The sequence below is a fragment of the Rhodnius prolixus genome, unplaced genomic scaffold, assembly GCF_049639745.1.
Source record: "Rhodnius prolixus isolate KJV_2025 unplaced genomic scaffold, Rpr scaffold_20, whole genome shotgun sequence".
Classification (NCBI taxonomy): Eukaryota; Metazoa; Arthropoda; class Insecta; order Hemiptera; family Reduviidae; genus Rhodnius; species Rhodnius prolixus.
The window spans coordinates 179,539-202,530 of record NW_027411595.1 but is presented as its reverse complement, the minus strand read 5'-3'; the positions used below and the strand labels follow the sequence as shown (position 1 = coordinate 202,530).

General features: G+C 38.2%; 2 protein-coding genes across 3 annotated transcripts in view; both read left to right on the top strand.

Moving 5' to 3' along the window:
• Nucleotides 1-22,992, top strand: part of LOC141451958 (uncharacterized) — a 338,906-nt gene that overhangs the window by 184,711 nt on the left and 131,203 nt on the right. The window lies entirely within an intron of this gene.
• LOC141451984 (uncharacterized) lies at nucleotides 12,077-14,249 on the top strand. Of its 2 annotated transcripts, none has more exons than XM_074123801.1 (3): nucleotides 12,077-13,436; nucleotides 13,633-13,718; nucleotides 13,878-14,249. In XM_074123801.1, exons 1-3 carry the CDS (start codon nucleotides 12,497-12,499, stop codon nucleotides 13,893-13,895), a joined length of 1,044 nt encoding a protein of 347 aa, XP_073979902.1. In that variant the 5' UTR covers nucleotides 12,077-12,496; the 3' UTR covers nucleotides 13,896-14,249. The 2 variants fall into 2 exon arrangements, with proteins under 2 accessions (XP_073979902.1, XP_073979903.1); XM_074123802.1 differs by having other exon boundaries at nucleotides 12,508-12,646; nucleotides 13,240-13,436; nucleotides 13,633-14,249.

Genomic DNA, 22,992 nt, shown 5'->3' with positions numbered 1-22,992 from the left:
CATGCTGGAAGCGAATGTGGATTTAACTAACGCCTACAATTATGTTTGTATTTCTGTACTTGTGGATAAAATGAATGAAATGGGCAGTGATTCCAGCAAGGATCACCAAACATATCTATCTTCTCCTCACCTCCCGATCACTCAAAATCCGACATAACGGCAAGCTGTACGGCCCGCGGGGCTGTCCTCAGCCCCTTGTTATTCAAGATCTGATATGGCAGATCTGAAGGATGCCATAGGTGCGGATGGTTCTGTATCCCAGTACGCTGATAATATCATTCTTTTTAGCCAAGAGCCGACTCTAGTAGAGGCCAAAATGACACTTAACACTGCAATGATGAAGTTAAATGGATGGTGTACTGATAATGGACTCTCCTTGTCGGAGAATAAAAGCAGTATAATTGTCTTTACCAAGTTCGACTAACTAAGAGCCTCTCTTGTTTATCACACTATCTAAGGAGGATCTACAAACAAATATGTTACATTTTGGGAAAACTTCCTAATCAAAGTTATTAAGATTTCCAATTCTGCCAAATGGCAGAACTTAAATAAGTTCCCTCCTATTACTATATGAGCATTCTCCAAGCCGATAGGACAGAATACAGGTCAGATTGAAAATAATTCATTGAACAATCATTACCAATAGAAGAGGGCAGATAAACTATTCCTAGATAAATATACGTACATTACTTCAAACTTAATTAAGTAACAACTAAAACATCTGGAGACTAATATATGCCTAATTACTTTAAACTGCCCTTTCCCAAGACAAAGAAACATACATCATTAAAGTAACAATTGGAATTTTGCATAAATGGTTGTAAGATATGTTGACTCAGTCAGCCAGGATTCATACAAACATAAAATATCAAATTTTACTAATTCACATAACTCCACTACCGATAAATTAAACAAAAATTGCAAACCATTAATATTCCAGAATCCGAAACTGTGAGAATTCTTCGATTTTTTAATGTATTTCTCGGAACAGGTAAATAATACTCATGTAAATCCAAGAAGGTATTATGTATTTCTTAAAAAGGTAAATATTAACTTAACAAACACTTCATTTCTCTCCTCTCGCATAACCCTACTCTCCACTCCCCTCCTGCTCAATCGATCTCTATATCATATCGATATCAAATATACCACAGATTTTTTTAAGTAAAAAAGGCTCACTTCTTTTGGAAGCGCTAAGTAATGCACGTTTCTTTTAAAAGGTCATTGATATAATTAAAGTCGATTTAGTTTTTCTTAGAAAATTTATTTAGCAAACGAAAATGATGAATATTTTGTTAAATTTGTTTCATAAGATTAAGAAAAACAAAAAAAAAAGTTAAAAATTACAAAGTTACATTTTTTTTACATTATTTTTAAGTTACAAAAACAGAAAAACAAAAAATAATGTTTACTGAATAACGTTATTTTCTTAGATGTTCATTCCAAGAAAAGTCCTACAAAAAAAGAATTTTTTTTTTCATAACTCTGCAAGTACAGAATTATCATTTGTTATCATGATGCAAAAATTACGTACTTGTTTTGTTTCGGTGTAAAAAAGCAACGTTTTGTTGCCAGAAAAAACAAACAATGAAGTTCCGACGATAGTTTTTTTATTTGGAATTACATTAAAGGGTCTCCGTATAAGACAAATTTAGCTTTCCTAATTCATCGACCAGTTAACTGAAGAGATCCAGTTATCAACAATAATATTAAATATTGTGTAATGTTTACTGTATAATATTTAATATTATAGAATAATAGACTCAATAGCTGTGGAAAAAGCAACTCATCTAGGAGAGGAGTACCCCGAAATAAAACTTCTGGTTCTCCAAGATGGGGGTTCTGCTGCGGGCCAGCTCCCCGCTCGGGCAAAACACAGACCTGCTAAAAAGCCAAGTAAAGATAAAGAAACTGGACTGAACCATGGTAAACGACCAAGGCGAGTAAAAAGGACAATACGAGTGGCTACACAAAGCAGAACGAAATTGTGAAGGCTTTGCAGGTATTCAGAGTGGATATAGCGGTGCTTTCCGAAACAAAGAAGAAGGAAAATGGTAAGGAATGTATTGGAGGCTTCTATCATTGCTAGAGCGGTGTTAATAAGGAGCAACATGCGAAGGCTGGAGTTTCAATTCTGGTGAGACGTCGTTTTAAACATAAAATTAGAAATGTACTTTCTGTGAATGAGAGGTTAGTAGTGGTCAAATTGACCTTATTCGGAAGGGATGTTACTGTACTTGGTGTATATACACCGTCTGACAATGCGTCAAGACAGGAGAAAGACTCTGGATACCTGTAAGAGTCAAGATGAAGTATTTATTATGGGGGATTTTAATGCAAGAGTAGGTTCCAGGGTTGGGGATAAGGTAGTTGGCCCCTTTGGAGAAAGTATAATTAACGAAAATGGCGAACGTCTGGTGGATTTGTGTGCGGCTTACCATTTAAAATTATGCAATACTTTTTTTGAGCATAAGAGTATACATAGATGCACTTGGTGGAAGGCCGACAATCGATCGTTGATCGATTATATTATCTCTCCGCAAGAGGGAACAATAACTGTCCAGGATGCTAGGGTATTTCTGGTGCAGAGTGTGGGAGTGATCACTATCTGTTCACAGGAAGGTTATTTTTTAGCTAGTATACGAGGCACGAAGTCCACCCGCCTAGGAAGGTGAGTGGTGAGAAGGATCGTGCACGGTTTAATATAATCGGATTGAACGATCCGGGTACGAGGGACCTGTACATGAGAAGCTGGAAGGAAAGATTGATGAGAATTATGATGGATCTGCAGAAGAATTGTATGAGCACCTTAAGATTGTTATTCGAGAGGCAGCAAACGAGGCACTAGGAGCAAAAAGCAATGAGAAGAATACCATCGGTTATACATTGTTCATAGAATTGAAGAAGGCGTATGATTCTGTTCATAGATTTAAGCTAGTTCAGGCATTAAGAAAAATGGGAGTAGGAACAGACTTAATATCACTGATTCGCTCATTGTACAGCAATATTACAGCAAGAGTAAATATTGGCAGAGAGTTGACCCCCGCTTTCGAAACAACGAAAGGACTCAAGCAATGATGCTGTTTAGCTCCACTGCTGTTTAATGTTTATTTGCAGGTGGCTTTGGAAAACTGGACGAGGAAATGTGAAAGGATGGGAGTCCCGTTAGATGAAGGAACCACAATCTATTCATTGAACTACGCGGATGACTTGGTAATAGTCGCGCAAGACGAGAAGGATGCCAGTTATATGACTAGCAAGCTTATTGAAAAATGTCCAAAATGAGGCCTAGAAATAAATATAAATAAATGCGAATATCTTGTGATAGGCCACCCACATACACCTAGTTTGGTGTTAGCTAGGGTAGGGTGACACTAGAGTACCTCTAGTGTCAGGTACCTTGGATCCATTCTAAGTAAAGGTGGTAGGTGTTCTGAGGACGTGAAGGATAAGGTGATAAAGGGAAGAGCTGCGACGCGGATGCTTCATTCCGTAATCTGGAACCGCGCTTTGAGCATTCCTACTAAGCACCAATATACACTTCCCTCGTAGAAAGTCTAATACTGTATCGATCCGAGGCATGGACACTGACAACTAAAGAGCGCAATACTCTTAATTCGACAAAAATGGGATTCTGGAGGAGATGTTTAAGAAAAACAATCTTCGGTAGAGTCCCAAATATGGTTAAAAGGGAAGCCGTCGGTATAGATAAAACCATACTGGATAGGGTGGACGAAAGAAGGCTATTGTGGTTTGGACATGTTCTTCGCATGAGCGACACGCGCCTCCCAAAAAAGGCTCTATGCTGGAAACCTGCTGGCAGACAAAGAAGAGGAAGGCCTATGAATAGCTGGCTCGCGCAGGTAAAGGAACTAATGATAGCGCGAGGTCTATGCGAAAGCGACGCTCAGGATAGAGAAGGGTGGGTGCTTGGCGCAAGGAACCCTGGTTAGGGAAACACCTTGAAAGAAGAAGAAGAATAATAATATTACAAAATAGAACAGAAAACCAACACCAAAACATAAAAATAATAAACTATTAAGAAAAAAAGTAATGTAAATGATATTGTCGGGTCAAATGTGACTCAAAACCTATATTTTATTTACTTCCACTGCTCAAGAACGACTGATTTGTATGGTCGATTGTTGGTGAGGATGAAAAAGGAGAATTTACTGATGGGGAGATGTTTATAGTTAATTCCTACAAAATGCCTCAAAAAAGAAAATCACCAAATCTAATTGGATTTACCAGTTGAGGGTTAATTTCCTTTTCTTACGAAAGCTCCTTGTTAAACTGCCCAATTTTTTTTTTCTCCATTTTCAGAGTCACCAGAAAAAGTATGTGACAGTGCCGAATCCATATATTGAAGAAGATCATTCTCAGATTTTAGCGACACTGATAGGGTAGATTCTTCCACATTTTGTTATTATAAACCCAGACAAATTTTATTTTACCTTGAGACTTCAGTGTTTTTTCTAGTTTAAATATTTTATAATTAGGTGGGCTAAGATATGTATATAACACTCAGGAAGTTTTTTTTTTTTGCTAGTTTAAATATTTTGTAATTAGGTGGGCTAAGATATGTATATAACAGGCACCACGGTAGCCGAGCGGTTAGAGGCGAGACCTGCGAAGCTAATATGTATTGTGGTACTGGGTTCGATTCCCGGTTTAGGCCTTGGATTTTATTTAATGGTTAATATGAGAAATTCACAGTAAAGTATGTTTGTTGGTCGTCTCCGTCCACGACACCTAATTGGTAGTTGGACGTTAAGCCCCGCCTGAAAAAATAGGCGATTACTTTTTTTACTTATGTATATAACACTCAAAGAGTTTACTTCTACTGAAGAGTCATTTATAATCCAACGTCAAATTCTTATTTTTCAAAAATTTTCTATAGCAATTCATAAACTCATGTTTATGGTTATTCCGTAAAAAATTAAATAAATAAATTAGTATTTTGTTTTCTTTTAAGATGATAAAAATCGCCAAGTTTTCTTTGCTGAAATCAAAACCAATTACAATTGATATGCGTTGTAAAATTTCAAATGTTTGAATATTTCGATGATTCGGCACATTAAATATCTTTATCTTATTGTAAATAGTGTGTCGAATATTTTCCTCCGAAAATTACTATTAAAAAAAAAAAATAGATAATTTTAAATACTTTATTTTCTTTTTTCAAAGCAATAATCTCGTTTTTAAACTTAGTCAACTCCACGTCAATCTTCGAAAAACTAGTTTTGATTTCGTCCTTAAACGTGTTAATACAATCAGTCAACTGCTGATTTTTAATTTTTACCTCATTAATGTCCTTTTTAACATCTTCATGAAAAACTGTTATTCTGTCCAAAATGCGAGAAGTCAAATCATATCCCCCCTAACACACTGTTCTGTAGTATTTCTTATCACTATCTCCCATTTTAAACTCTGATCCCACTATAAACAATAACACTAACAAACTAAACGAAAATAAGATTTTTTCATAATATTCAACGTCTTTTTTTCTTATTATTTCGATGTTCATATAAATAAAACTTGTATAAAAAAGAGTAATTATAAAGTTTAATTAATAACAATAATTACACTAAAAATCAAAAGTCAAAAGCAACAAGAAACACCATAAAAAAACTAAAAATTCACAGAGCAGATTTAAGACATGTGTACACCATGAAAGCTGGACTCTAACCATAAAACAAAGATTGTTAAATTTCAAAAGAAGCAGCTAATTATTAATGTATTTTACTACAAGTGTTCAATCTAAGGGACTACTTTAAATGATATGAGAAATAATCATTACCGTTGAAAAATCCATTTTTAATTAACTGTGTGTAATTTGGCTCTCGAATACTTCTTTAAGACGAATTGAAGATTCAAATTTTGTTTTAACTCTGTGATTCAAATTTCAACAGTAATCAACGGGCGCTAATAAATAAATAAATAAATAAATAACTTTATTGCTTATAAGTTTACAACTTTTTGCAATGAGTTGGTGTTAAAGGGAAATTTTAATGTTAGAGGGAAATTCTAGTAATTGCCGCCAGAACATAGCGTCGGTAACATGGAGTCTTATTCTAACTAAGTGTAAATTGTAATACGTTCTGTATTTTGTATTGTGCCCTTTTATGTGATTAGTGTTTTGCTTAAATAAAGTCTTAAGAATTTATAACGTGTCTTCTCAATTTAAGAACCATTCTATCATCAATTCTATCAGGTTATGAGCCCAGAAATATCTCTTAAAAGTTATAGTTTATTATCAGTGGAAGTTGATATTTTTTACTGAATCGAATCAAAGCAAAATGGAAGTAGTAAAAGGAACATTACCTATTAATAAATTAAGAGGCAATGAAAATTGGAACTTATGGAAATTCCAAGTGGAAATTTTGCTGAAATCAAAGGGCTGGTTAGAGTGTATAGTAAATCCACAAATTGAAGCTAGAGAAACTGAAAAAGTTCGTAATGATGAAAGAGCTCAGGGACTTATTATAACTTTAATTGAGGACAGAATTATATCATATTTGCTGAACTGCAAAACGTCATATGAAATGTGGAATAAATTATGTAGCTTATTTGAGCAACAATCAAATGTAGGAAATTATCTTTTACAGAAGCAATTTTTTGAATATCAGTTTAAAAATCGAGGTTTGGGAACACATATATCAGATTTAGAAATTTTAGTAGCTAGATTGAAAGCACAAAAAGAGAGCATTAGTGATACAATGTTAATGACCAAGATTTTGTCTTCGTTACCACCAGAATATAAACATTTTGTGTCAGCTTGGGAATCTGTATCTGAAGAACAAAGAACGTTAAGTAACCTAACTTCTCGTCTATTTATTGAAGAAGGTAGAATGAAAGAAAATGAAAGTTTAAATGTTAATAACGTAAATGCCTTTACTTCAAAGAGGATGAACAGGTACTCTAAACAAAAGGAAAAGTATCATCAATCAAATACCTTTCAGAAGCCGGCAAATAAGAAATTTCCTTGCCATTTTTGTGGTCGTATAGGACACTTTATTGCTGATTGCCCGATTAAGTCTCAAAAAGAAGAATATAAACACAATAGAAATACTAATTATGAACATAAGAAGAAAGCAGCCTTTATTAGTTTAAATTTGATTGAAATATTAGCTGATGAACACTCCTGGATTGCGGACAGCGGAGCAAGTGATCATATGTGTATCAAAAAGGAATGGTTTGAAGAATACAAGAAATTTGATGAACCCTTATCAATTAAAATTGGAGATGGTTCTTTTCTCCAAGCTCTTGGACAAGGTAAAGTTGAAATATTAGCATACAATGGTAAAACTTATATTCCTACTGATCTTACCAAAGTACTGTATGTCCCTAACTTAAAATTTAATTTATTTTCTACCAGTGCAGCTACAGAAATGGGCTATAGTATGATCTATGAGAAAAATGATTGTAAAATTATAAAGAATAATTTGGTCTATGCAATTGGAAATAAAAAGGAAAAATTATTTTATATGGATTTTAAGTTACCTACAAGTTCTATAACCTGTCATAGCGCAAAAAAGATTGAATGCTTAAGAACCTATCATGAAAAATTTGCACATCAAAATGTCACTCAAGTCAGAAAAATTTTGGAATTAACTGGAACAGAGTTCATAGATGATAAAAATTTCTTTTGCGAATCCTGTATGATTGGCAAACAACATAGATTACCCTTTAAAGCAAGTGCTTCAAGAGCAACTAAACCTGGAGAAATTTTACATATAGATCTTTGTGGACCGATGGAAGAAGATTCTTTAGGAGGATCTCGATATTTTTTACTCGTTAAGGATGATCTTAGTCACTTCAGAATGGTTTATTTTTTAAGAAATAAAAGTGAAGTAAAAGAAAAAATTAAAATGTGTGTAAATTTTGTAAAATACAATGTGAATCATCGCATTAAAATCATAAGATCTGACAACGGAACAGAAATACTCAATTCTTATGTAAAAGAAATAACAAATAAAGAAGGTATTTTACACCAAGTCTCTTGTAAGTATTCACCAGAACAAAACGGCAGAATAGAGAGAGAAATGAGAACAATTGTTGAAGCCGCTAGGACCCTGATTCATGCCAAAAGCTTGCCGAAATCACTTTGGGCAGAAGCAGTAAACACTGCAGTATATACTATAAACATGACTGGCAAAAGCAGTATAGAAAAGAAAACTCCATTAGAAGTTTGGTCTGGAGGAAAGATAGACATTGGTAAGTTACATGTTTTTGGTGAAACTGTCTTTGTGCATGTGCCGAAGCAGAAGCGACTTAAATGGGACCCTAAAAGTAAAGAAGGACTATTTATTGGTTACAGTGAATCTTCGAAAGGCTTTAGAATCTATTTCCCAGAAAAAGGTGAAGTTGAAGTAGAACGAGACGTCATCTTTGTTCGATCAACACATGAGAAAGCAATATCCCTTGATATTTGTAATAACCAAATTAGTAATGAATATAAGAATTATGAAGAACAAAAGGAATCAACATTGTTGTCTGAAGAGAAAGAAGATATATATGGTGAAAAGCAGGGAGGAGAAAATAAAGAAACGAATGAAACTGAAACTATACAAATTGAAAGAGAAGATAAAGAAAAACGAAAAACAAACCAAGAAAATGAACAGAAAAAGGAAAACGAGCAGTATAGTCTGAGAGACAGAAGGTTATTAAAGAAACCACCAGATTTGGAAAATTATCTATTAATTGGAGAATGTGAGAATTTATCTACATCAGAAGCTTTAATTAACCCAAATTGGAAACAAGCAATGCAAGAAGAAATCGATGCACTACATAAAAATAAAACATGGCAAATTGTGGATCTACCTGAAGATAAAGTACCGTTAACAACTAAGTGGGTTTTTCGAAAGAAATACAAGAAAGATGGCACCATAGAGAAGCATAAAGCAAGGTTGGTTGTGCGAGGTTTTCAGCAGGTAAAAGGATTAGATTTTCAAGAAACATATGCTCCTGTTGCACAACATGATTCTATAAGATTTCTAATTGCTCATGCAGTAAAGAAAAAATTTAAAATACTTCAGTTTGATATAAAAACGGCCTTCTTACATGGAGAATTAGATGAAACGATATATATTACACAACCCGAAGGTTTCGTTAAGAAATGTAATGAAAACAAAGTATGTCTACTAAAGAAAAGTCTTTATGGATTAAAACAAGCTCCAAGGAAATGGGGAGAAAAATTTAAATCTTTTCTTGAAACTAAAAATTTTAAAGTATTAAAGTCCGATTCATGCGTATTTTTTAACAAGTCATCAGGAATTATAATTGCTCTGTATGTAGATGATGGATTGGTAATAGGAGAAAATCTGTATGAAATGGAACAACTAATGTTGGAATTAAACAAAACGTTTGAAGCTACCTGGGGAGAAGCTAATAAATACTTAGGTATTGAAATAAAACAGCGGAAGGATGGATCAATTCTCATCAACCAGAGTCAGTATACGAAGAAAATTCTTCACACTTTTAACATGAATTATGCAAACTCAACCTACACTCCGATGGAAACTTTGGAAAATACATCCGATACAATTGCTAAAGGAAAACCGTATCGTAGCTGATAGGAAGCCTGTTGTATTTGTCAACTATGACTAGACCAGACATATCATTCGCAGTAAACTATCTCAGTAGATATGTAGAGAGTCCAAAGTCAGAACATTGGCTTCAAGCAAAAAGGATATTAAGGTATCTCCGTGGTACTATTAACTATGGTATCAACTACAATGGCGCAAGTGAATTAATCCTGTACAGCGATGCAGATTTTGCAGGCAGCGTGGAAGATCGAAGATCAACATCTGGATATGTTTTGATGTATTCAGGAGGAGCAATATCGTGGGCATCCAGAAAGCAGAAAACAGTGGCACTTTCGACTGCAGAAGCAGAGTTCGTCTCAGCAAGTGAAGCTATTCGAGATGTGTTATTTATAAAAAAGTTCGGCTTAGAATTGGAAGCAGTGAATGATTTTCCTATACCACTATACGTAGACAATCAAAGCGCAATTTATATGATTAATCAAGAAGATGGAAAAGCGTCAAAACGTACTAAACATATTGACACCAAGTATCATTTTATTAAGGAGAAACTAGGAGAAGAAATTGAAATCGAACACATCAGTACAAATGAACAACTTGGAGATTTATTGACCAAGCCACTTCAAAGAAGAAAATTCGAATACTTTAGAAGTTGCTTAGGAATAAGTGAATAAAGTTATTTTAAAGAATAATTAAAATTTAGGAGGAGTGTTAAAGGGAAATTTTAATGTTAGAGGGAAATTCTAGTAATTGCCGCCAGAACATAGCGTCGGTAACATGGAGTCTTATTCTAACTAAGTGTAAATTGTAATACGTTCTGTATTTTGTATTGTGCCCTTTTATGTGATTAGTGTTTTGCTTAAATAAAGTCTTAAGAATTTATAACGTGTCTTCTCAATTTAAGAACCATTCTATCATCAATTCTATCAGTTGGTTAAACATAAATAAACTTCAGTGTACTACATTAAATGAGCATAATGTAAAAAAATAATAATAATATAAACATAAACAAAAATAAATGATACATTTCACTAAAAATTATTGTTATTTCAATTTTTTTTCCTTAAATTAATATACTCAACTGTGAATTTTACTTGAGCCCTAATATTACACCTGCTTTTTGCCGCTTTTCCAAAGCTTGAGTTACAAAATGGTATAAATTCTGTAACTCTAATTTAGAGTGGAAAGTCAAAAGGGAAACTATTTCCAATGTATATTTATTCAAATGCTGATACCTTAAGGGACTGTAGTAAGGGCACTCTATTAAGAAATGTTCTAACGTGTCAGATTTAAACAATGAACAGGTAAAACAGAGGTTTTCTGGCTTAAATTTAAATTTCCTCCCCATTATGAAAAAACTTGGAGATTTATTGCTAACAAGCCTTAACTGCACAAATAATCTTAAAACTGCAATGCTCATGTTAACATTAAGAAAGTGCTCCTCGATGCCTAAAGCACTTACTAACCTGTAGTGAAAGTTAAACCTGGAGTTCAGAACATTATTTACATCCTTACACAAAAGGTTATTCTGAAATGAAATTTTTAAATTGGTGAGGTTGTTCTTTAGAAGGACTGGATTTTGACTGTTCCAAATATCTATGGCACCGATGCTGTACAACATATTTTTTAAACGTGAACACCAATTGTAAGGAATATTTGTATTATTATTTTCCTGAACTAATTTTAAATAACAGATTTTCTGAATTTGATTATTAGGTAATGATAACAGTTTGTGCCAGAATTTAATCATTCTATTGAATATATAACATTTTAGGTGATAACTATTTACTTCTAAGCGGATGTAACTATTTGGGGTATTGGAAGATAAATGTAGCAAGTATTTGAAAAATCTTAATTGTACTCTTTCTAATATATCCGAGTAATCAGCAGCCCAATTTTCGGAGGAATACAGTAGGGTCGGCAATATTAGTGACTTAAAGAGTTGAACTTTAGAGTTCCAACCATCAGATTTATAGCGAGATAATATGTTCATTACTCTAGGAACAACCACCTCGCTTTTATTCACAAAATAATCGCAAGCTTTTCTAAATTTTCCCGATGAAGACAGTGGCACACCTAAATAATTAAAAGACTTTACTAAATTTAGCGGCTGCTCATTGTACATAAATCTATTATTTATTTTAAAATGTCCAGCTTTTGTGAACGGCATTACAACTGTTTTTGTAATATTTACTTGTAAATCATTTTCAATGCAATAATCGTTCAATAACTTTAATTTCAGTTGTACATCATGCCATGAGTAGGCTGTAATTGCAATATCATCTGCGTACAATAACATTAACAGGTCTTGTTTACTGTTTATATTAATGCCACATGCTCCTTTTTTCCTAAAGTATTCCACAATATCACTAATGTATAAAGAGAACAGCAGAGGACTCAGACTTTCACCTTGCAAAACTCCACGGGTAACATCTATTATCTCAGATTGAGTATTATTCTTTTCAATGATAATATTTGCAAGTTTATATATTCCCTTAATGGAGTTGCTAGTTGTTATTGAAGGAGTAAACATCTATTTTTGTGTGCTCTGCTTTTTATTGCTTTAAAGGAGGTTTTAAGCCGTTTCGAGTTTTAATTTTTTGTCAGTGTTTTTCGTTTTTGCTTTGTTTATCATTTTCAAAAGTTATTTTTAGTTTTTTATCGGAAAAATTGTGAGAAATTTGCCTCTAATTCTCACTTCAAGGTCATTTGACTTTCCAGTTTATTCATTTGTTGTTGGGGACTTTGCTTGTTGTGAGTGTATTTGTTACAGTTATTGTTTATATTAAAAGCTTGTGCTCTGTAATCAGGTGGGTGGTGGGGACTTAGTGTGTCTCTTCTGTTCCAACAATTATACTGTGCTGCGCTCATATGGTTTTTGGTGAAATATTTTTACCTCTAGAACTGTTACTTTCACTATTTCATACTATTTTTGTTTGAAAATTTAATGTATGCCTCCTAAATTTGGGACTGTCTCAACGCCGTCTTCACGAATCAAGAGAAGTAGGAGTTCTCCAGAACTGGAATATAAAAAGAGTGTTAAAAAAGTATCCTCAGATATTAAAGAGATGGATATAAGTAATGTCTCGACAGACACAGAGGTAGGTCAAATGACAATGTCCCAACTTACTCAGTTAATGTCTACAGTTATGAATAACCTCTTAGACTCTAAGTTGGGTTCACTTGCCACCAAAGATGATATTAAAGCCCTGCATGATGACTATTCTGCTTTGAAAGAGGCAAATCGTGAATTGGTGGGCGAAATTGAGGCCCTAAAAGTAATTAACTATAAGCAGAACAAATCTCTAGATGTTTTAGATACTCGTTCCCGTAGTAATAATCTGATATTTAGAGGTTTAAAGTTTGAGCTTGAAGACGATCTTTCTAAAATAATTTTTGATTTCTGTCAGCAAGTGTTAAATGTATCTATTAATATTCACAGCATTTATGTTGCTCCTCTTGGCAGAAAAGATGCAAAGTATTGGCCGCTCTTAGTTAAATTTACCTACTTCGCGGATATTCAATTAATACTTAAAGTTGCCAAGAAACTGAAGAATACTGGGTTTTTTATTCATCGTGATTTCCCTAACAATATAAGATTGAAGCGTTCTAAGCTGCTTCTTCTACGTAGGGAAATTTTAAGAGTAAATAACAATTTGAAAGTGGTTGTATTTGATGACAATCTTTCTTTTAGCAATCATAGATTTGAGTGGTGTGTGACCAGAGGTTTGATTGCTGGTGATGCTGAGGGCGTCTCTAAACTGAACGAGGTACTGGGTAGAGACCTATCTGGATTTATTACATCTCTACGTAACAACTCTCTGCCTAAAGATTATTTTATTAAACAAGGTGTTTCTTCAGTTGGTTCTTCTCTCATCCCAGCAACTGCAGGTAAATCTTCTTTCTCCTGAGAGTCAGCCGTCTGTCGCAAGGTTCAAGAGTCTCTTCAGTTATCTATAATTTCATTAAATGTTAATGGATTGAAGTCTAAAATCAATGATAATCTTTTTTTGAATTTTTTAAGAATGCAGGATATTTTCCTTTTGTTTGAAACATTTGTAATTGAGAATAATTTTTCTTTTTTTAGTGATTATTTTAAAGATTACAAGTTGTGCTGGCTGCCTGCTGAGAGATCTGGCAAGTTTGGCCGTGCTAGAGGTGGTGCACTATATGGTATTAGAGCTAATTTGATTAAGTATGCACAGTTTGTTAAAGTACTTGATAAGGATTTAATTTCTATTGTAACTGCAACAAATGTTTTGTTTATAGTACCTGTTTATTTAAACTGTACTTCATGGGATCTCGATTTTACAAATCTTTATAATTTTCTAGAGCACAACTCGCACCTAAAAGTTGTCGTAGTTGGGGATCTTAATGCTAGAGTGGGAGACTCACAGGTTTTCTCTGAGGATCTCTTTATGGATCTCTCTGATTGTGTGCCTAAAAGAAATTCTAAGGATAAGGTTCTGAACGCCAATGGTAAAAGGTTATTGGAACTGTGTGATAATAATGACCTTGTCATATTGAATGGGCGTTCTCAGGATGACCCGGAGGGTGAGTATACTTTTATTGGTCCGCAAGGTTGTTCCGTTATTGATTTTTGCTGTGTGGGTCGCGATATTGTAACTTTGATTGCTAACTTCAGAGTTTTGTCTGAATTTTTTTCAGACCATCTCCCTTTGTATTTTTCCTTGTCTGTTAGCTCTTGTCCTCCTCCGTCATCCCTTCCGCTCCTCCCACAGTTAGTTTGGCAGGAACACAAGGCTGTATAAAAGTAAGTTAGAATCATTAGTAACGCATGTCACCTCCTTCTCTTCATTTCCTCAAGATTACCTAGATTTTTTTGTGAATGCCATTAAAGCCTCTTACCCTTCTGATTCCTCTGCTTCCTCGTTTATTAATTCTCGCCGTAAAAAGCCTTGGTTTGACTGTCATTGTTTGCATGCAAGAGCTAAAGCCTTTAAATTGCTTAATCTTTTTCGAAAAACGGATTCCTTCATTGTTAAGGATGCCTATATAGAGGCCGTAAGCTCTTACAAGGTGTTATGTCTTAGGAAGAAGAAAGAATTTTATGTCTCTGCTGCTGTTCAGTTGCAGTCAGCTAAGGATTCCAAGGAGTTTTGGCGTTTGGTGAAATACTTTAAAGGTAAACGCTTTATCTGTGGAAATAATGTACCTCTGCATTCCTGGGCGAGTCATTTTCAAGCTCTTCTTAACCCTTCCTCTGGGTCGGTCTCCATTCTATACGCTGAACCTTATTCGGTTTGTTCTACTTTGGACTCTCCCTTTACAATAGAAGAACTTCAGTCGGTAATTTCCAATTTAAATAATAACAAGGCCCCGGGTTGCGACCGGGTCCCTTACGAGTTTTACAAAAATGCCCCCCGTATCTTTCTCGAAAAGCTTTTATCATTTTACAATTACATTTTTGATTTGGGTGTCACTCCTTCTTCTTTTAGTAAGTCGCTGATATTTCCACTTTTCAAAAAAGGAGATCTTGATGATGTCACAAATTATCGGGGTATTTCCTGTATTGACGCTGTTGCTAAAATATTTTCTTCTCTTCTGCTACGTCGAATTGAATCTTTTGTATCTGAGAAGGATCTTCTCAGCGAATTTCAAGCGGGCTTCCGTAGAGGATATTCGACCATTGATAACCTTTTTGTTTTGACTAACATCATTAATCTAAAGTTTTTACATAAGGGTCAGAAATTATTTTGTTTTTTTGTAGACTTAAGGGCGGCCTTTGACACTGTCGACCGTAATGCATTGTTTTACAAACTGTGTAATTTGGGGCTGTCCTCTAAGGTGGTGACAATCTTGAAAGTACTCTTTGAGGGAACTGTTTCGGCTGTAAGGGGGACTAATGGGGTTTCGGATTTCTTCCCAGTAACTTCTGGACTTAGACAGGGTTGTATCCTAAGCCCTCTCTTGTTTTCCCTCTTTCTGGATGATCTCCCCCATGTCTTGGAAAGTGGTGTTTGGGTGGGAGGCACCAAAGTTAAGGTTTTAATGTATGCGGATGACGTTGTGTTGTTGGCCGACCATCCCCTGGGATTGCAGAGAAATATTAATTTGTTTGAGGAGTTTTGTACGCAATGGAACCTGACGGTCAACCTTTCTAAGTCCAAGGTCATGGTTTTTAGAAAGGGAGGTAGACTGGCCCAAAAGGATCGTTGGTCATATGGAGGTTCTATAATTGAAATTGTTAGGGACTACAAGTACTTAGGGATTAATTTGACTCCGCGTCTTTCCTATGTTCCGCATTTACTTCAGGTTGTCTCCTCTGCGAAACAGGGGCTCAACAGCATCTGGTCGGATTTTATGTCGCAGAATCAAGTGCCACTGTCAGCGAAATATAAATTATTTAATTCGATTTCTCGGTCGATCCTCTGTTACGCTTGTCAAATTTGGGGGTACCAAAGGTATGAGATTGTTGAAAGAGTACTGAGGTTTTTTATAAAAAAATTGTTTCGTTTGCCGAGTTCTACCCCTAATTATATGGTGTATCTGGAAACTTCTGTAGAATTAATTTTAGTTTTTACTTTGAGGCTTCATTTCAAATATGTCTTAAAATCCCTGCAGCTTCCAGATAACCGCCTGCCTAAAGTTTCTGCCTTGGAAGTAATTAGGCATAATTCTTCGTGGTTTGCCCACTGGAATGTACTCTGTAATAAATATGATTGCTCATTTAATTTTAGCAATAGTAATATGGCTGATTGGAAGCTCTTTTTCTCCACGTTACTTTCAGCTATCGCATCCCGCTCCCGGGAGGAGGCTGTAGTGTCGGCCCAAGCTTCAGACCGCTTTCTATTGTACAAGGTTCTTAGTCATAGCTCCCCTACGATGGACATATTAGTTGAAAAAGTTCCGAAGGTTACCCTCTACGAACTGCGCTGGTTTTTTAGGTTAAGGTGTGAGTTGTTGTGGTTAAATTATACCCCTTGGCTAGAGCGTCCTATAGTGATGTGTTCGTTATGTAATTCTCGTGCCAGGGAAGATGTTTTTCATTTTGTCGCCGAGTGCACCATTCTAGTCGAGCTCAGACTGCTTTACATGGGTTGCCGGTCCCTAACCAGACCGCAACTTATAACCATTCTGAATGGCACCACTATTCAGCCGATTGTTCAGTTTGCCCGCCACGCCTGGGCTTACAGATATCAATTAGTGCAGGCCTTTAATTTCTAAACCCTAAAACAACTTGTTCTCTTCAATGTTAGCTGTATTTAAAAAAATAAAAATAAAAGGAGGAAAAAAAAAAAAAAAAATTATTTTATCTGTTTATTGTGTTCACTATTATTTAATTTTAAATTGTATTCTTTACTTTTTTATCTGTATTTTATTATTTTCTGTATGTTAAGCATTTTCTGTCTAAAGTTTTTTCCATTTTCACGTTTAGTTGAATTTTTAGTTTAATAAGTGTGTTCTTTTTTGATATGTATCTATTTTTATTTTATGTTTGATTGAGGCAAATTTTCTTAATTTTTCAGTTTGTAAATTCTAATTAATTTTGTAATTCTAAATACTAGCGACCTCCGGCAGACGGATATTCCATGCCGTATGGTACTTTTATACCCTTGTATTTTGAATTTTCTATTTATTAAATAAAGTATTATTATTATTATTATTATTATTATTATTATTATTATTATTACCCCCTGTGGTTTCGGGGTTGTAGAATAGGGCCACAGTATCTTCCGCTTGACGTAGGAGGCGTCTAAAGGGGCAACTGTCCGTTGACCCGATACCTGTTATCCTCTCTTTATTCACATTCTTTGCCCATCCTTTAATTCCATTACTTATCCTTCTTTCATTTCCTTTCTTTTTCCTTGCCCTCTTTTCGGCCTGTTCTCCCTTGGGGGGATGCTCCCCGTTCTCGTGGCTCCTCGTGCGCGGTGGGCCCTACGGTGGAGGGTACAGCTTAAAAACTGGGTTCTACTCTTGCGCTCCCAGGCCGCCGGACAGTACATTGGCCCGGGTCGGAGTAGCCTTCACGACCTGGCTGCCTTATCATTCGGCGCATAATCTCGTCGGCTGTAGTAGTTCCGGATGGCGACCGGATTAGGGACCTGCTGCGGTTGGCGGGGGGCTCTGTCGAGGCCACCACCTGTGGGCGCGCTGCGCTTGGGGGGCCGCGGTTTCGGGGGTATGGCTCCTCCTAGGGGGGGAGGGTCGAATACATCTTGTTCCCAATTGAGTTTGAGAGTTAAGAGGTAAGAAGAATATAACGAAAAACAAAATGAATAAAAATAATGCAAAGAAAATAGTTTTAAAAGAGCAAGAGACAAGAAGTGAGGGTTCCCTAACCCAAAAAAAATTGGCGAGTGTCACGGATAATGGAGTCGCGACACCACCTGCTGGGGTTGATTCTAGTCCCTTTCAGCGGAGCTCGAGAATAAAGAGAACGCCGCCTTCCTCTCCGCCTGTGTTTGGGAGTGTGATAGAGAGGACGAACAAGCCGAAGCCAGTAGAGGTATCAAATGCACTGCCAGGGAAGACTTCAAGCAACGTGACTGAAGAGAGGCGTGAATCCCCGGCAATCTCACGGGTACTTGCAGGTGGTTTGATTGGTTCTCCCGAAGAGAAAGATATAGAGGATGCCTTGGTAAGAATGGACAAGGAGTTAAATAGAATGAAGGATGTCATTAAGAAGATGAAACTTGCCACAAGTCGGCAACGTAATATTAGTATGGACATCAAGGATGGCCTTTACGAAGTAGAAGAATCGGTAGAGGTGGTGGAATCCCTAAGAGGTTTCTGGGGGGTAGCACTGCAACGCCTGATTGGACTGCAAGGTAGGGCCACGATATCACAAGGATCACCAGTGTCTAGGCCAGTTGTTATCTTGGACGAGAGGGAAACTGCTGCGGTTGAGGAGAAGACAGAAGCAGTAAGTAGTAAGGTCCCACCCCTTAATGAGTGGACCGAGGTTCGCTCTAGGAAGGGACGGGAGACACGGAAGGATAGTGACCTACAGGCAGCCCAAATATGTAGGGAAGTGCAGCCTGTTCTTACAAAGAGTAATAAGAAGAAGAAGAATAAGAAGAAGACGAATCAAAAAAGACCCCTTTCAGATGCTTTGTTGATCAAGCCAGCTGAAGGGAAATCATACGCTGAAATTCTGGGTGAAATTCGAGGGAAGGTGAAGCCTGAGGACACAGAGACAGAAGTCAAGTGTATCCGGCAAACAAGAACTGGCGATATTCTTGTTGAATTAGGGCGGAATGCAAAAGGCAAAACTGCCTTTGAGATGGCTATTGTTAAGACTCTACAAGAGAAAGCGACGGTTTCTCAACTCGAGCCTAAAGCCTCGCTGGAGATCCGGGACCTCGATAGCCTATCAACTGAGGAAGAGGTTGTGGAAGCAATCAAAGCTCAGTTGGGGGAGGACGTAGGAAATGTAAAAGTTCACCTTACGAAACCTAACAGTAGAGGGTTGAAGGTCGCGGTGGTGCAACTCAATGCGAGGGGCGCGAGCGAGCTTGCAAAGAATGGTTTTATTAAAATCGGTTGGGTTCGCTGCAGAGTTAGGAAAAGAGCAGTTGTAAACAGGTGTTTCAAATGTCTTGGGTTTGGACATATTGCGGGAGTTTGTAAGGGCCCAGATCGTAGTAGCCTCTGCTACAAATGCGGTGGAACGGGCCACGTAGCAAAAGAATGCAATGGGAAAGAAAGCTGTGTACTCTGTACAGAAAGAAACCTTACCCAAGAAGCATGCCAGCACCCACCTGGATCGGGAAGGTGTGTGGTGTTCCGGGAGGCTTTAGAACAGGCGAAGAAATCGATTGCAGGATGAAGTTCCTCCAGGGAAATTTACACAGAAGTAAAACAGCAGACTCACTTCTTAGTCAACTAATTATTGAGAAAGAAGTGGATCTGGTGTTGGTAAGTGAACAGTACCGATACCGAGACCCGCGCTCGTGGTTTAAAGATCTGCTCGGGACGGCAGCTATCTGGATCCCTGAGTTGGGGAACATCCAGGTCGAAGACCATGGAAGCAGAAATGGTTACGTTTGGATAAGAAGTAAGGGGGAAACGTATATTAGCTGCTATTTTACCCCGAATGAGAGCGTACATGATTTTAAGCAAAAGTTAAGTTCCCTGGAGGACGAAATTACAAATATGGCAGGAAGGGTATTGGTGGTGGGTGATTTCAACGCGAAGGCAGTGGAGTGGGGGATGCCAGTGGCGGACATGAGGGGCAGGCTTACCTTGGAGATGGCTGCTAGGACAGGACTTGCCGTATTAAATGTTGGCTCAACGTCAACTTTTCGACGTCCAGGTCAATCCGAAACAATCCCTGATATCTCCATGGCCAGTGAGCGGCTAGCAAGGCGCATCGAGAACTGGATGGTCATTGAGGATTTCACTGGAAGCGACCATCAATATATCACCTTCGAAATCAGCGAAAGGATGGGTGATAAGAGGCCGAGGCAACAAGAAGTCTTCCCGAGATGGAATATTGATAAGATGAAGGTTGACCTACTCTCCGAAGTCCTGAGCTGTGGAGAAGCCCAGATAAAAAGTGTGTGTTCAGAGGGGAAGGTTGGAGCTGAGGCCATGGTAGCAGCAACTATGGGATTGATTTCCATGGCGTGCCGACAATCAATGCCGCGGAAGAGCTCCTGGCATGGAAGACCTCCCGTGTACTGGTGGTCGCCACATATTGCCAATCTTCGAAAGGACTGTATTAAACGAAGGAGAAGGGCACAACGGGCTGGTCGCCGGCCGGATGCACCCACTCGTCGGATGGAATACAAAGCCGCTAAGCGGGAACTAAGACGCGCAATCTTCAGGAGTAAGGCACGATGCTGGGAAAAGCTGAGGGATGAGGTTGACTTGGATCCATGGGGTCTTGGATACAAGATAGTGACCCAGAAACTAGGAGCCTTTAAAAATCAAACGGTGATGGATGTGTCGGTTATGGAAGGCATTGTAAAGGCGCTTTTCCCATCTCATCCGGAACGAAGAGAGCGAGACTTTGGAGATGTAGGGGATTTCCCTCTTTTTACAGGTGGAGAACTGGACAGGGCAGTGCGCTCTTTAAAAGCAAAGAAAGCACCGGGCCCTGATGGCATTCCTAATGAAGTGCTAATGATCGTGGCACAGCAGAAACCTGGACTGCTGCTTGATATGTTTAACGCCTGCCTGAAATCTGGGATGTTTAGTTCAAGATGGAAGGTGGCGCGGTTAGTTTTAATCAGTAAGGGTAAGGGGGATTCGTTGCCATCATCCTTTCGACCATTGTGTATGCTCGATACGGCGGGCAAATTATACGAGAGGCTTCTTAGGGAACGGTTGAAAACCGCGATACAAGCCGCGGGAGACCTATCCCCGAGACAATATGGCTTCCGTACAGGGCGATCCACCGTTGATGCAGTGAGAGAGGTCATCGAAGCAGTGAGAGGGGCAGAAGACCACAATCACCACTCCCGTCGAGTAGTTTTGTTAGTCACACTGGACGTGCGGAACGCGTTTAATTCCCTTCGTTGGATTGACGTGCTGCGCGCTCTGGAAGACAATTTTTGTGTCCCAAAATACCTTTTGCGTGTCTTGAGTGATTATCTATGCAATCGGATAATCATTTATCAGACTGCTAGCGGACCAAGATCCTCGGCAGTGACAGCGGGCGCGGCACAGGGCTCAATATTGGGCCCAGATTTATGGAACGTAGCCTACGACAGTCTACTCAGACAGGATATGCCTGAGGAGACTGTGTTAGTGGGCTACGCAGATGATGTCGCTGCGCTAATTGCTGCTCGCGACACGGATAAAGCTCAGCTGAAGCTGAATCGAGTGATGCGGGTGGTAAACAGGTGGATGGCCGAGCACGGCCTATCTCTGGCGTTGGCCAAAACTGAGGTTGTGCTTTTAACAAAAAAAAGGATTCCGACGGACATCTTGTGGGATGTTGGTGAGGAGAAGGTGATCTCTGGGAATTCTGTGCAATACCTGGGATTGACGGTGGATAGGCGATTAAGTTTTAGGTTGCACATTCAGCAGGCTGCAGACAAAGCTGCGAAGAATGTCGCGCAGCTGGGGAGGCTGATGGCCAACGTAGGAGGCCCGCGAGCAAACACCCGTCGAGTATTGATGAGCGTCACCCACTCCACACTCCTTTATGGGGCGGAGGTGTGGGCGGATGCTCTAAGTAAAATGACAAATAGAAAGATATTGGCTAGGGTCCAGAGGCTCGGTGCACTGCGGATTGCCTCGGCATATCGCACCGTATCCGAGCCTGCTATTATGGTAATTGCTGGGGTCATCCCTATTGCTCTTTTAGCTGGAGAGCGTAAGAGGCTCTATAAGAGAAGAACGGAAATCAACAGGGAAGCCGTGTCCAGGGAGGAGCGTTCCTGCACCGTCCTGGAATGGCAGGCTACTTGGGACAAGGAGCCGCGTGGCCGATGGACCGCCAGACTTATAAGAGATATAAGCATCTGGATGAGGCGGTCTTTCGGAGAAGTGGATTTCTACCTTACCCAACTCTTGAGTGGGCATGGCTTTTTTAGAGCATACCTCAAGAGGATGGGGAAGGAGGCCCAAGACGATTGTTTATACTGTACAGGAGTGAGAGATGACGCCTACCATACCTTTTTTGTGTGCGAAAGGTGGGGTCGCCTCAGAAAGGATTTGGAAATGATAATCGGGCGGTTGACCCCTGAGATGTTGGTCGAGGCGATGCTCTCTTGCAGGACTAACTGGTTGCTAGTGGCTGGTTTTGCAAGAGAAGTACTCGTCTCTAAAAAGAGGGACATGGAATACGTATAAGCAGGGTCCCCTGGGTAGGGGCAGGATTGAGGCCTAGCCTGATGTAATGCTGACATCACAGCGAATCCAGGCTAGGCCTGGCAGTAGGGGGGTGTTTTAGCCGGTAGGCCGCGAGGGAGTCCGGCACAGTGTGCGTAAGTAGCATTTCACCCCCCCCAAAAAAAAAAAAAAAAAAAAAAATTATTATTATTATTCCCTTAATGACACGTATATATTTCGGACTTACTCCAATACTAAATAATTTCTGCCATAACTTATCGTGCGGCACTGTATCGAAGGCCTTTCGAAAATCAACGAAAATTACGTACACCTTCCTCTTTTTCACTGTCAGCTGTAGATTGATAGCCGATGAGAGAACAAATATTGCATCAGAACAGCCTCTATTAGCGCGGAAGCCTAACTGTTCATCGGGAATGACATTGTTGTTTTCTGCCCATATTGTCAGACGAGTTCTTAACATTTGGGTAAAAATTTTAACGACGCAACGGGCGCTAATAACCATAGACGTCGATGCGCCGGAAAAAATAGTAATATAGACTAACTTTGTCTTTTTCTGTTTTAATGTACGTAGAATAAAGATCAGTCTCACTGGCCAGCTAAAGGGTCTTGGCACAATAAATTCTAAAAAATATTATTGAAAATTTAATGCAGTAAAATTACCTAAATGATATCAATA